Source organism: Saccoglossus kowalevskii, chromosome 6, assembly GCF_978046115.1.
Source record: "Saccoglossus kowalevskii chromosome 6, keSacKowa6.1, whole genome shotgun sequence".
Classification (NCBI taxonomy): domain Eukaryota; kingdom Metazoa; phylum Hemichordata; class Enteropneusta; family Harrimaniidae; genus Saccoglossus; species Saccoglossus kowalevskii.
In genome coordinates this window covers 13676582-13692904 of record NC_140646.1, presented here as the reverse complement: position 1 = coordinate 13692904, position 16323 = coordinate 13676582, and the positions used below count along the sequence as shown (strand labels likewise).

Here is a 16323-nt window from a genome sequence, read left to right as displayed (position 1 = left end):
CCAACTTGTTTGATAATTAGGATGAACTCGAGATCTAGACAATCTGTGATCAATTTACAATCTACATGAAAAAACTTTAAGCTTCATACTAATACAATTATAGCAAAAGAAAAAAAGTAACCACATTGTTAACCGACAATAGCGTTAATTACGGGTCAATTTAAAAATGTGAAACATTTAGAAGGCATTGTGAAAAAAATATTCAACTGAAATACTACAAACTTTTGTTCTATAATCCTAGTGAACATTTGTTTTAAACAAATCAAACTGCCATTCGATAAACCTATGTGTTCGGAACTGAAGTTAAATAGTTTTTAACACAATTTAACCAAAAACAGACATCTTCAACACATTTTCGATACCGTTAGCAGCCAAAACAAAATGCATCATACTGTTGAAAAGCTGGCAAGATAAGCTTTCATATGGAATATAACATGACAAAATTAACGTATTTGTTAGCAGTGTAATTCATTATTTACAATTCCTATAAATCATGGTGCAATGCCATGTTCCAGATTATTATGATTATGTTATGGAGACAATGATAAAATCAAAACAAGATATTCTCATAAGCAATTGTTTTGGAAAGAGTCATGTCACCAATAACTGCATGCAGAAATCAACCGTTGAAGAAAAGATTTGAGTGTAATGGTGAAAAGTTTCCTTCAAAGTGTGTAATTGGTAAAATGATTTTGAAGTACATTGTATTGGAAGAATTGTATTTATTCACTTATTCCATGGTTACTGTGCTGACTCTGAGATCCCATTGAAATCATGTCGGATACCGTGATAATGTAAAGTGTAGTATAAAACTTGTATGAGGGTAAAACGTCAATAATATGTTTCAGCGCCCTCTGGAGGTAAATGTATTGAACGTTGTGTTTCTTATACATTGCTGAGATTCTGGATAAAATGGACGTTTTCCCAAACGTCCCATGTAATCAAAATTATATGGCAATATATGTGTGTGTTTTTTTCCTCGTTCGCATTGTTGTGTACAAGTTTCATTCGTGCATCGTTGCCATTATCCGTGGTCATATCCAGTGAAATACGTGCAACAGATAATCAAATAAACATTTGAACTTGACCCTGACTTTGCCTATATGTACAGCGATGATTATCGCAAACCAAACACTCTGGTAACAATACTAGTTTTATGATTGTGTAGTGTTGTGTACTTTCTTACTTTAGTTTATTTCATTTGTGTGTGTGTAGATTCTGTAATGGGGAGCTATCACGCAAATGATGTCAATATCTCAAATTCCGAGTAAGAAATATCCTATCCCATCTATTTCACTTATTCACCAGTACATTCTCGCATACTTTTTTTAATATTATTCATTGTACGTGTCACTGGCAGATACAGAAATTCTGTAAGGGGCGCTCCTATTGACGTGGGGGGGGGGTTGTCAATTGATTTGTATTTTTTTTTGCGGGCTGAAGGTGGGGGCTATGCATTAACTAAATCTAATCCAATAGTTACTTTGGCAATGTTCAGTCTATATTTTGAATAGTGTTGTGTTGTGTTGACAGTCTTTAAAACTGCAAAACAGCATCTTTCAAAATGGTTCATCGCGGAATGTCGAGGTTCGTTGTTCCAATAAATCTCCATAATTTATGTGCGTGGACAGCGAGTACTAGTAGTTATATGGCATATACGAGAACCCGTTCCATGCTCATCAGGGAATATTTGAAGCATTCAGATAACCATTGTTCAGTCAAATGATAAAAATACAAGACATGCACGTACCATAAAGTGCACGACTTGTACGCCAAGTTTGACTTTTAAGACACCGCAATGTGTGATACAAACGGAGAGAAAGTGTTTGGCGCCCTTAATTCACACGTTATTCACACAAAATATAGTGGATTGCATTTTACGCGTATTATTTACGATTAAGCCACGGTCCTTCTAGGAGACTGTGCTCTGCGTTAAAGTCAGTAAAAGCAGGAAGTATACTATATTCGCATTATGACATGTGGCCATGGTACCGCAGTATTCACAACTCAATATAAATTAAAGTCGGTAGAACTAAGTGCTCTTAAAATAAATACACTCTGCATTTCCATCGCTAAAACGGATGTTATAAACTGGACAGTGACGCGCAATGGCATTCTCGCTGTTAGTCGCCTCCTAGTTACTGTCCGGTGGTCCAGTCCAGTACGGTCATTGGACGTGTACATAGTAACCGATTACTTGGTATCTAAGAAATCAGATTGCACGCTGCAACGATGTGTCCAATTATTATACGGCTGATTTGTTAACACGGTGCAGTGGGTATAGAAACAGACAGATTGAAAAAAACTACTGGTAATAATATTTACTCAGTTGGGTCAAATGTCGTATTTGATATTCAGTAAATGTTGAATTGGCAGTTTTGGTAGGGTAATGAAATAGGGCTATATAAATGACTATAGATGCCGGCTTTCCCAGTGAATGACACAGGCGGATATATTTGGCATACATTATGTAGTTCCATTCTGCCGTGAAATGTTTACAACGTACCGCTGCTTCTCCCCTCCCCCTCAGGTCAAGACTACCCACGTGTCACACCTGTGAAGGCAGTAGTTATTTCACCAAACGTTCGATCATTACTGAACAAGCCACGTATGAAGAATTTCCTAGTCTTACTTAGTAGGGCATGTGATGATTTTAGAAGAAATTCGTATCTACAACCGCCTGGCTTATAGTGACATTAATCAGTGATTGATAGCTTGAAGGAAAAATACGGACTGTAATTTTATAACGTGCATGGGTGTATACGGATCGTGTACACGGGCCTCAGCTGTTAAAGTCCGCGTCTATGGTTGTCCTGGTGCTGGGACTGTGCCATTCACGCTTAAGAGGGGTCGCGGCTACTTTGTGTGATGAGCTATTTAACGTCAGTGACATTTATTTCGTTATAGATTCAAGTCTACACAAGATTAATTTGCCCTCAATAGACGATGAGCCATGTAGTCCATTGTCGACATTGTCTTTGTGTGACGCTACAATAGCCCGTGCTTTGTGACCGTCGTGTTCAGTGTTGAACTCGCGCGTTTGAAAAGGACCCCCGCTCACCTTCAATACGTAATTTACCCCTAAAGAGTTACTTCATTGTGCACCATCGTATTCAGCAGCTCCCATAATTGAAAGGACATGGGTAGAGGCGGCTACAAGTGATTGTAATGTTGTCTACTCAGCAGACTTAACAAATGTCGACTTGGTCGCTGTGTACGGTGCATTTCTCGCGATTCACGGCGCGATGCTGACTCTGGTCGACCTATCAACCAGTGAATGGCAGACCGTGGACTACTATTTGATTTAGGACTCGACGACTCTGGTATCCAAGGAAAGGTCGCAGCAATTCGGATGTCTATTTATTCGCGTAATATATCTACCATTACACTAGGAACGTGCATAGAACTCTAAAGGATATCACCAGGCGCAATAAACAGCACGGGCTCTCGGGAGTTGCGAAGGCACGGAGGTATTTTGTGATTTAATATTCGAGTGTCATTGGTTACCGGAGCTCGATCTAGGTGAACGCCGGGTCGTGGGTTTTAATTGAGTACGCCACTGGGAACGCCACGCAGCTCGTTTACGATGACATGTGAGTCTGGGACTGAGTTTAACTGTGTATAGAGTGTGGATAAACACAACTATGGTGATATAGGAACATTATCCGCCAGTGATATCACCAAAACATGTGCAATTGAAGGACTATCGCATTGTACGTGTTTCTACTACGCTAAATAAGTGTACCATGGTGTTGTAAATTGACTGCTTTACTTATACGCGCTGTGATACAGTTCAGTGATATATAGTGAGTACTACAGCCGGTTAACATGGAGGTGGGTGTTAGAGACAACACCGGGAAATTCACGGAGTCATTTGAAGTCTTCGCTAAATTACCGTCCGGTACATTGACGTCAGTCATCGTACAATTTGAAACTAAAGTACGAGATTTGAAATCCATAATCGAATTCCGATGTGGTATACCATCGCAACTACAGCAACTATCGTATAAAAATCACTACGAACTTTCGGACAAGGACACCTTACGGGCGCTATGCGTTATCCCGGGGGTCCAGGTACCGGTGAACTTCTTACACGGATACGAAGACCTTATTGAAGCGGCTTTGAGTGGGAACACAAAAGGTGTTCTGGACGATTTGAAGAAGCGGTACGATAATACAAACATCAGGCAGAGAAAGATCGCAGCTTTGTTCGTGGCCGCTCAGCGCGGTTACCACTTTCTCGTAGAAAGGTAAGGGCGCGTGAGAATCTCCTTGCAAAATATGTTTACTAAAGCTCGGTGCTATTTCCAGTATAAACCACCTGTTGCGCTGTAAAGCATGACCGTACACTAATGAAAGGCCGACTTTTATTTGAAATAGTCACGCAAGATGAAGCTTACACACAGACCTAAACATATACAGTTCAAATGTGTAAATGCACCGGGTCGGGATCTAACACAATGGCGACATCTACGTCACATCCATTCTCTCCCAAGACATAAACAACGTGTTACTTCAGTTAATACAATGTATTGTAAATGCTTTCCTTCAAAAGCACATACATTTCCACATAATGGCATCTAAAGAATTATGTATGTCCTCCGTGGTCGTTTGTAAGCGCCGTCGATGACTTCTAACCCCGTATGTCTCATTCGAGCTCATTTATGAACTCCGGCCTATTGTGTAAGTCGACAGTCCACTGTCCGGTGCTTTTACTATTAAACGCGTTTCTCTTTCACATTACATGTCTAAAAATAATAAAACATTTATAGGAACAACTAAAACCGGCATGAAATCGAATGTAAACAGGTTTGTTTGTACATGTTGTTGGGTTTACTGATTAAGTTTAGCGCGGTGATTGACTCGATAAAAGGCAGTCAGTTAGTACATCTGTTAAACCTTCGTGTGATTTTCATTTCGTGTTCTCACTAGAAAAAAAAATACGCCGGCGTACTAGTTACGCTGGTGCTGATACCCCGTTCACGCGGGTTTAAACTCCGCCATTCTAAAACCCCATTGGGCGTGTAAACTACGTTGTTTACGCGAAATACGAGCCCGCGCCGCGTGACGACCGCAGCGTCTCACGGGAACAATAAGACAGGTAGACGTAATAGGTATATAGATATAAATGATGGATATGATATTTTTTAACTTGTGAAATACGAACACGTACGGCGATGACAACTTTTAATTCCTGAAGGATGTTTTCACTGACTAATACAATGGAAATATCGGATAACTACCTGCAAGGCAATTCACTCAGACTCTGCTATTAATAGACGTGGTTAAGTTTACAAATGTATTGCATAAAAGAAACATTGCCCGCGGTAATGTTAAGCTTACCTATCCAACTGGATTGCCCGCGGTAAACTACTAGTTTAACACAAAGGCCATTGTTATGGTCTGTACGAAAACCAATGGTTTTGTGTTTCGCTAAAAAACAAACAAATCGACCTTTGGACACTAACCCTAAAGGTACGACTACTTCTAAAACAATGTTTCACTATATATGGCCCTGTATGACCGCAGGTAACCGATGCTCGCAAATACGGTTGTCGGTTTCACATATTTATCCTATCTTGTTTTATACTATTAAAAGAGAAAGAAAACAAAAACTCTTCGAACTTGTATGCCGCTGTATGATGGAAACCACTTAGCTGTGTGTTCACTGAACAAAGGCATGGCTAAGGAAGATAGGCGTAGCTGTAGAAGTACGTTTTCGCTGTGTTTTGACCCGCCCTTACAATATATGGGAGGCCCTTTTCAATGACCACAACAAGATTGAATTTGGAGTGCCTTTGTTTGTTGTGTCGGTATTGATTCGATTAACTCGGCGTATGTCACCATGGAACCGATGTATTGTATGTATGACCCCCCATACACTAGTACTAGTCCACATGTTTTACTGTAGAGTCACGTGTTCAGGGTGTGACCATATTTTATTGTTGTTGATGCCTGCGGTGGGACGACATACAATTCAGTGAAAATAGTAACGATATATATTGAGTGGAACACACACTGACAACAAAACAGATTAATAATAAAACGAAGTGTACAATACAATTGCAAGGAATCAGTGTGCAGCTTTGTGAAACTTTTACGATGTAAATTTTACGTATTAAGTTCATCATAAATATATTGATATTTTTTGTTGAGATTTGTATTTATTCGATGTCAATAATGCAAGGTACTTTATCCCAGACTCCTAAAATTGTCCTTCTTGTCTATTCTTGTCTATTGTCTTGTCTATTATTAGCCTACCGGTATATTTTATATTTACCTACTGATTATATATCTATTGGTTTTATCTATTGGCACTGTTATATTTGTTTATTGGTTTATTTATTTATTTATTTATTTATTTATTTATTTATTTATTTATTTATTTATTTATTTATTTATTTATTTATTTATTTATTTATTTATTTATTTGTTTATTTGTTTATTTATTTATTTATTTATTTATTTATTTATTTATTTATTTATTTATTTATTTATTTATTTATTTATTTATTTATTTATTTATTTATTTATTTATTTATTTATTTATTGGTGTATTGGTCTATTTGTTTGCTGATATATTTGTCTTTGTTTGCTGGTTTAATTTTCTTTTGGTCCATTTGCTTACTGATCATTTGTTTATTTGTTTATTGATATAAATTGATAAAATAAAAGTAGAGCATATACAAATTTCACAAAACCTAGAATCAATACGCCATGTTCACGGCAACTGTTTCTGGGTGTCGTCATATGAACTTCATCAATTATTTATATTTGTTTCGACACGACCTAACAGAACCGTGTACACTGTAACCTCAATATAATGAGCCCCTTTATAATGAATTTCTTGATATAATGAACTCATAGCATGTCTCCCGCTCACAACAAACCCAATGCATTATGTGCTTCATTATAGTGAACATTTCATTATAACAAACTAATTGTATGTCCTCCCCCAAAGAGTTCGTTATAACGAGGCTACAATGTAGTGGGTTGGATGATTCGTCATGTGACCCGAATGTAACCTTTATTTCTTCTTCAACTGAGCTCATGTATTTTATCCGTGTACTGTGTATCTTGTTTATGGTTTATGTTGTGTGCCAATTCCCGGATTCATTATTTTCATCACGAAGACCATGTTTTCTATTTTAGTCCTATTCACTGACATTTGCCCTCCTCATAAGTTCTCATTATTTGCATACCATGCTTTGTATTCGTACTGCCAGTTCTAAACAGCATTGCATTTAGTGGCTACTTATATACCATTAAACAATGTTTGCTTAATCTTTATTCTATTTACGAGTGTGTAAAAAACACGAACATTTGATGGCGACACTCAGCTTGTAATGGATTACAGTTGCTCCAAATGTAAACGTTTTTTTATCACCATGGTGATAAGGGATAGGCTGGCACTCTGTTAATCGGTATTTCAGTGCATTTTGTATTATGTGAAACTACTCAATAAAATATAAAGAGTCAAGTCAGTTGCCATGTGGACAGCACGCACTCTTTGTCTCCAAATTGGTCTGTTAAACTTACGGAGCAACACTCTGAATTCCAAAGTTGTTGTTACGTCACGCTTTAGTGCACGTTCCGAGTGTACATGAAGTTTATCATGATTCATATTTTCAGAACGTGATGAAATTAGTTGTTTTCAAATGTTGCAGTTGTAAAATTGTAACATGTCGATTCTTAGTTTGACTGTCGGCGCAAGTCTATTAATTTAAGTGGGTCTATAAGGCCATATATTATATTATAGTTATCACTGTATCAACAATAACAATTCAATCTGAGACACCTAGTGCAAATCAGTCTTCTACTAAAATCATCGAAATATAATAACCTATTGTTTATCACATGTTTAAATTTCGACTATTCGCTTGTCGGCTTTAAAGAGTTGTCAGTTTATTAAAAGAAAAAAAAAACGGCTCTCAATGTAGCTACTTACCGTTACTATATTTGTTTACTCCCGAGTTTTCCATTAAACGGAAGACACACAAAACGTAATATTGTCAAAATGCAAATATGACGTCTGATTTAACAGATGACCACATCGATATTATTCATATACACGATATGTATACAATATACGATATTAAACTTTTAATAAATTCACCTGCATTTATCGCAATTCCGGGCAGTTTAAAATAGACAGCTAGTGAGAATTCTAGTCTCTAATGCAATCCTATTAACTCATAATTGCGACAGTGACGTCGATTGAGAGAATGATTGAGTACATTAACGATTGAACAGATGTAACAAAATGCGCCGATTTGATAGTCCATCGACAGCAAATGCACTACTAATGTGCTTCAATGGTGTTTTGTATTCCTTTTGATGGATTAGATATTTTTTATGACACACGAGTGCAACAATCTAGCTACAACCGAGGACGAAATGGCGTGACTGATTCTTGTATGTGCTGTTGCAGGATCTTTTGCCATAATGTACGCGCGCCAAGGGTGCTGCAATACCGTTTCTTGTTCGTTGCTGGAAGTAGAAGCGTAATTACAGTTAAACATCTTTATATTTACTATTAACAACCTCTGTGTTGTTTGTTTCTCTCATGACCTCATCCTTTTCCACCACGTCACAACATCAGTTTAGTGTAATTTACATACATATCAATACCGCCATATTGTAATATACGTGTACGCGATAAATGCATGCACACGCAGTCTTGACTGATCAACATCCGCGCTTTATTTTTTCCAGCCTCTCCTAAATTTATCGTTTTCCATCTAATCCAAAATATATCCCTGTCACAGTGTCCCACATTTCCTAAATAAATAAAATCCACACATCTTGACTAAAAAGTCTTCGCTATCAATTCACCCTTTAATTAAATTTCCGCCGCAGACGATTTTCATTTAATACATCTCAAGAAAACCGGTACCAACACGTGCATATATAATGTGGTAATTATGAATAATGCATATACACAAAGAACCCAAATTATAATTGATTGTTTAGTATTTAAGAGCAGTACATATAGTAACGTATACGAGTCAGGCACGCTAAAAAAAGTTTAATTTTAATTAGAAAGCTAATTATTTAATGAAATATATTATAAGAGCGATATACTTTTACAATTGAGAATATAATGTGACATCTACATACATTTTCACATGCCATACATAATTTCAGTGCCTATCACGTAACTCCCATCGGGCCTGCACTGTAATTTCATGCCTTACTGCATTTCATTAAGTGCACTTTTCACTACTCTAACTCAGTATTAAATGCTGACATTCGGTCGCCTTGTCCATTGAATACATGACAATCATTTTTTTTCCATGCGATGCAAATTGAAGTTACACAATACATCAGGAGTGTTGTGATCAGGCTGTACATGTTATCGTCTTCAGACTGTAGACACCGTGGCACACATCGTACAAAGGCACTCAAATATCGCTGTCTACTGTGTGCGTGTCAGTATCTTGTCATTTCAATTCAGAATGTTAATCTCTCATAAACGGCTGTGGTGCTTTTCCCAAAATGTTATTTTGATAATTTAGATTCCAAGTTAGATCATGTTTCTGCGAAACTTCGAAATGTTTTTTTCTCACAAACAAAATTGAATGTTGCGAAACAAACGGGAACATTACATTGACTTGTTTGGGGACCCGTCAAATGTTAGTGAATACAGCAAATGCCATTTGTTCATGTGTTTTTTTTCCACTGTATATTAAACGAATACAAAGCAGACAATACTCAGTTACATATCCATATGTTCACGCTTTCAAATAAAAAAAAAAAAAAACGTATACATTGCCATACATACGTAGCAGGTATTTAATTATAAACCAATCATTTATGCAGGTCTTCCAAATTGCTTCTATACAGCGAGAAGGTGCCAGTTTATCGGCGCCCGCGTGGTTTGAAATCGTCAGTTTTTCAGACCACGAACACGCATACGATACGCATACTTTTCGAATAACGACTACACTGTCTAACCATATGCAAGTGACAGGACATAGACAGGTATATACGTGACGGGTGTCTATCAAAATGACCCATACGTACAATTTGCTTGCAAGGCTCTGTTACCACATGAATACAACCAAAACATTTATTTGCCGTCATTCTTGGTGTATAAATTCGGCGCTCTAATTACTTATAGAAACTATACATATAACTGACATATATTGTATTATAAAATTACTACTCCGGGTTGTTTTCAATTTGCTGTCAACTTCCAAATACTTCATTAATCTGTAGAATGAAACCGGAAATTGCTTTATTTTAACCAAAGCGGAGGAAATTGTTGATAATCGGAGATACTCAAGGCCAGGGGGAAGTGATAGGTTTTTATAAAAGATGGTATTACTATAAACATCGCCTTGTTATTCACTCTGAAGATCGCAAACTGCGTCACGCGAGGAGCAGGCATTTTAACAATCTACCCGTTATATACATTCTTATATTCCCCACCGAAGTAATCGTTGCCTATGATTGTGTGCCCATTATACCGCACTGGATCTTATTCACCCGCTGCTTAGCTACCGTTTCCATGACAACATCGAGGCAATGTGAATATGTCAACGTGCCCCCCTTGGGTGTACAAAGACGTCGACAATAACCACAACAAATAATAATTTAAACAAAAAAATAACACAAATAAATATGCACACATGTGTATATATGTGTAAGGATGGGAATAGCTGTTATAATAAGTACTATGAAGATACCGCGAAACTCCGTGCAGTTAGCGCTCGTCTATTAACATCGCGTTCACACGACGCCCGTTCGCGCGTGTATGTGAGACCTGTTCGTGGCCTCTACGTAATTACAAGCGGTAAATGAATAAATTAAATTTAGTGAAAATAAAGAGGATATTATACTTCATAGTACTGTAATTTAATTTTCAAGCATCGCAACGTTACGGTCATTATTCTACCGCGCATATTTGATAGTTTCCATGGTTACATGAACTAAATCTACTAGAAACCTCGAGGAGTTATTTTATTTTAAATAACTAAGTTAAATCACTTTACTACTGAACAGCAACCGCTGTTTCATTCCATTTGTCATGAGTTATTAAAAGGGTGCACTTCTGTAAATAGATGTATAGATGAGTCCTCTAGGTAACGCGTTTGTTGGTGTGAAATGTCAATTTTATTCCAATATGTTTTTTTGTTTTGTTTTTCAAAATATTGGACTTGATCGGTAACAATTAAATATTTAACAAAATACAATTATTATATGTTATTATTATTGTAAGAATGGTATTAAAATGAAATGTTTTCTATATGGTCACGGTGTCGATATCAGCTATTGAGAAAAGAATGGCTATTATTTGTACCGGACACCGATTATTATTTCGCTTGCCTCTGAATCCTGGTTAATTTCCCTCGAAATGAAATGAACTATTATTATATGTCCGCACTGATACTGAGCCCTTTCTGATCATAGTCGCATGACCTATGCCCATTTAAAAAAATAACACGTGACTACACAGGTGTTGTACCCAATTTCAGTTTCCATAGTTTCTGACAAGTGGTTTATAATCACAACATTAGTTCCCAATAGCTGGCACTAGCCTCTATACAGGACTGAATAAACACTTAACAAACGGGGCCTTTGTTGCACAGGGGTGAAATATGTAGCATTAATGATGTCGATATCAACGACTTTTAGTAAATAATTTATAAATTGTGATCGATAGCTGTCACCTGCCATCCACGGAATATCGTTTTATCTAGCGAAATAAAGTACGAGAGGATTTATTGATTCTTTGCCAATTTAGAAGTTAACATTCCAGCGCTGTGTTGCATACTACACATGAACTAGCGGAGGATTCCACTGCACTGTTTCTCCTGTTGTTTACGACGTCAAAAAGAAACGGACAAGCTACACAGACTTTATTCAATCACGCTGTAGTAGCTATGTGATACTGTGACTACTGCAACATTCTCATTATAATACCGGTATATAGAGGGCGCAATTCCCTAAATATGAAATCACAGTAGCTTATGACATTCTTGAGGTTTGAATACAACTTGTTCTAACTACATACTATTAGTAGGTCGTGTTTCTTGGTAAATTGTCGCACCGTAGTACATGGGGCAGTGAAATACTTAAGCAGGTAAACACGAACAGATTTTTGATTGCAAGGAGGGAGGGTTTAGTGGTAGTTAAACACTGGCACAAACTTGGAAATTTGTCGAATGGACAATTGATAACAGTTCATTCTACACACAAATATGGGTTAATCAGCCCTGATCGCAAACTAGAGCGTTTTTTAACTTTGACGTTTTGCCATAGTCACCGTGACTTTGGCCACAGTTAGCAGCAAAACTATCGAGTCAACATCAAAATCTAAATCTAGTTCGTATAATCTGTTAATCTTGTAGAAAACGTTCTTATGTCCATTTCCTGTGCTTAAGTTTGGTCATGTATTCCTTAATTAAATATGTACTGCGTGTTTATACATGGAAGTTCATTATAATTATTTAAAATATATTACAGATTGGTTAAAGATGGGACCGAAGTAAACGAACAGACTCCCACTGGTAGGACGCCGCTACACATCGCCTGTGCAATGGGTAACAATGGTTGCATCGATCTCCTCCTGGAAGCAGGGGCGTGTCTGGACATCCAGGACTATTACGGACAAACACCAATTGAAGTTGCGTTCAATTGCAAACAAAAAGAGGCCGAACGGAGGCTACATCTGTTTAGAAGGACTATCAAAGGACCAACGATTTATCGACGGAAAGTGGATCAACCCCGCGAGAGAGCGATGTCTTCATGGGCGTGGACGCCGCGTTTTCGATCGCGAAGCGTACCGCCCGCGGCGTTGATGAGGGAGATATCGCTGACGCCTGGTCCAGAATTGATGATCAGTCAGTGCAAGATAGAAGAGTCAACATCTGCAAACAAAAGTGTCAACTTTGATGAGAGCACCATAGTTAGCGAGGTATGTTTTTAAATCGAATTACTGCTTTCCAGGAACCACTAAGCCTATAATGCCCAGTGTATTCGCAAATCACTCATTATGTAGCCGATGTCAAAATGCATATTAGCGGGCGGATGTAAATAAATAGTAGACTCCACCTCTAGCGTCCACATGTATTTCCATTTTTACAGTATTGAGAGTATGTATAAACTACCGAGTTGTCAAAGTGACAAAATCGACGTCGCGGCCGCGCCCGGGCGCAATTTTTCCTTTTTTGTTTTAGATAGTATTGAATTCCTCATTTGATGATTGAAGGCGCAATTTTACCATGTAAAATCTTCGAATTTCAACGTGAGTTATATTTTACAGGACAGTTCTGATATTTCATCCCGACCAGGATCAGAAGAATCGGGAGAATCGTCAAAAGAAAACATCGAGTCAACGCCGCGTTCAGTGAAAAGCGGGTGAGTCAACTTCATTACAAGATAAATATATGTTACAATCTTTGGACATACAATGTTGGTCAGCGTATGGTGTCTAACACGTAGAGGTTTTTGTTTGAAAACTCGCCTAAAGACCACTGCGGATCAAGTTTTACCAGTACAATATCCTATGAATGACCGTGTCACATCTAGGTCGTAGATTTCAAGTAAAAACGTTATTCATGTAGTGAATACATTATTGAGCATTATCTCTCATATTTGGGTTAGTAGTTGTTTTAATATTTTGAAACTCACTCCGCTTGGCGCGCCTCCCCCTAAATCCGCGCGTGATATTTATACCAATTATTGGATAAATAAAAGCAGATATAACGGATACGGATATAATTTATAGATTATAATAATTTATCTCCATACAGCGGGATTTCCCATCAGGAATGGTTAGTCAAGAAACAAATTGAAGGAAGAACAAAAAGCAGAGATGGGACGTGCAGTCATAGTGACCTGCGTAAAAACGAAGCGTATGACAATTGGTTGACTGGGAAGGGTAAATCTAAATCGCATCACCCACAGGACAAGGGGACTTCAGACCCTGCCAAGGAGACGGCGACGACTGGAAAGCTGTACGAGGATTGGCAGAATGAAAAAGAGGATTATAACAGAATAGCAACAATAGTCAACCCGCCACTTCCCAATTCCGTAACTGTGGGTGCAATAACCATTTACAAAATTAATCCGGAGGATAATCAGCGGGCGGTTAAGGAATGGATTAGGAACAAAAAGAAACAGGAAAAGCAAACAGCAATATACGAACAATGGCAACACAAACAAATGAAAGATTTGGAACGAGAAAGGGCAATCCTGAAATCATCTTGCAGCGCACGAAGTGCAGACGAATGGCAGAATGAACTGAAACGAAGGGACGAAGAAGCGCGCTTGAGAGAGGCACAGCGCAAAAAAACTGAAGAAATGAGACAACGGGAATTAGCAGAGAGACGGTCAAACAGCGCCCAGGGATTCGAAGCGTGGTTAGACATGAAACAAGCACAGCAATGGGGGAAAGACGGTGACAAGCAACAAAGAAAAGAGATAAAGAGACAAAAACAAGCAATGGCACAAAAGAGCTTTGAAAAATGGCTAATGGGTAAAGAGTGGGATGAACTTTGTAGACTGAAAGAGAAACCAACCAATGCTCCAAGACCTAAAACAACTGGAAGCTCGGCGAGGTTGTCTTCACGAAAAACTCGATAATCGTAAATATTGTAAATACGCTATAATAATTAACGGTGTCCTCCACCGAGTCTGACGTCTTAAACGAAATATGCCTGTTCGGCCATGAATATACAATGTGATCATACCCACCATGTTTAAAATAACTGAGCTAAAGCATCCGTGGCATCAGCGCAGATGTGTGGGTGATCAAACCAAGAAAATATAACTGAAAGGAAAATTGAATAAATTTACCTAAAAAGACAAAATAACAAAGATCATTATGGCAATATTATTTTGTGTTTCACACCAAAGAGGTATGCACATAACTAGAGAATATCGCCTTCATGTTGTAGGGCGAGGCTAATGAATCTACTTATAACCCGTAGATCTGTGTATTATTTTTTGCGTTCAGGCCGCTATCATGACTTCACAGCATTACGACGTCGTGGACTTTTAATTTCGAAGTTTATCGTGACGTCTCCTCGTCCCATCGACAAGCATGGGCTCATATTAGTGGCAAACTAGTGTAACATTCGCGGACAATATAGCGAGTGCATGAGTCAAAGACGTCAAACGGTTCAATTAATAGACAATAGACTAAAATTTACGAAATGTCTGCGAGCAATATACCTTTACACACCACACGGATATAAAAAATAATATACAGTATATACACACCGTGCGTCTTCATTTAAACACAATAAATAACTAGAAGGAACATGTCTAAATATCTTTATTAAATATATTGTATGATTACCTCACATAATATCACATTATCAGTTCTGTTTAAATACGACATACACGATCCAATCTTGTGCACGCAATAACAATATTCAAATTACCCTACTATAAGGGTTATATCGCTGTTCATGTAAGCGACATTGTCGTCACATAAATCGTTCTCGTCAAGGTATAATTGCCGTACTTATATTAACGGCACAGTGACGTTGCATGCAATGTCTCTCGGCTTTCAAATTCCACGTCACTACAATCAAGTACGCCTAATTTATGTACATAATTTTTGGACGTGATTGCAAACACAGCATATACGTGAATATTACTACCAGATTTACACAGTAACGTTTTTTGTTACAAATTGCAATATATACAAATGAACGAATTATCTAGTCAATAAATCAACATTTTGTAAATCAGGATTTATGACGTAACGTTGATATATATATATAAACTCAACTCTACATTACACTACTACAGTCGACGTCAACCTATTTTTTTTTTAAATGTGAAATATTATCAATATATATTTTCATCTGTTTAGCTAATGGTATGAACAACCATGGCTAAATCTGTACACTTAGGATTATTATGACAAATTCAAATGAGGTCCGAATATCGTTTATAATAAAAACGAAGTAACTAACGAGACCATGCTAACATATTCAAAGACAAAATGACTTCATTATATAAATACGATGCGGTAGTTGGTGTACCTGATTTGTTTATGCTCAAGGAAGACACGATATATTTATCTAAACATCAATATTTATCAGATATTAAATCTACGATATATGTTATATATATACTCCGTGAATAAATAATCTGTACTATAATCTGTACTGAATGGTCGGCGGTAGTTGTTGCGCCCTCACCGACGGATTCACTCGGCCGAGATAATCCGTCGACGAGGGCGCAATAACTATCGCCGACCATGCAAGGCTGTACACATTATTGCACGCGAAATGTACTCTTTAGACGAGGTTCGTTTTTATCAACCTTAACCGACAGCAGCGTTCTCATTACATCTTAATC

The 16323-nt window shown here is 37.6% G+C and overlaps 1 protein-coding gene across 1 annotated transcript; it reads left to right on the top strand.

Annotated features, from left to right (window-relative positions):
- The first annotated feature begins 3124 nt into the window (after positions 1-3124).
- Positions 3125-15271, top strand: LOC102809842 (uncharacterized). The gene is made up of 4 exons (XM_006819765.3): positions 3125-4250; positions 12472-12922; positions 13271-13365; positions 13761-15271. Exons 1-4 carry the CDS (start codon positions 3829-3831, stop codon positions 14590-14592), a joined length of 1800 nt encoding a protein of 599 aa, XP_006819828.3. The 5' UTR covers positions 3125-3828; the 3' UTR covers positions 14593-15271.
- The last annotated feature ends 1052 nt before the right edge of the window (positions 15272-16323 follow it).

Excerpts from the sequence above, each read along its gene's own strand:
- LOC102809842 (XM_006819765.3), top strand. The coding sequence starts at position 3,829 with ATGGAGGTGGGTGTTAGAGACAACACCGGGAAATTCACGGAGTCATTT. Across the intron at positions 4,251-12,471 it reads TACCACTTTCTCGTAGAAAG|ATTGGTTAAAGATGGGACCG; the intron begins GTAAGGGCGCGT and ends AATATATTACAG. Across the intron at positions 13,366-13,760 it reads CCGCGTTCAGTGAAAAGCGG|CGGGATTTCCCATCAGGAAT; the intron begins GTGAGTCAACTT and ends ATCTCCATACAG.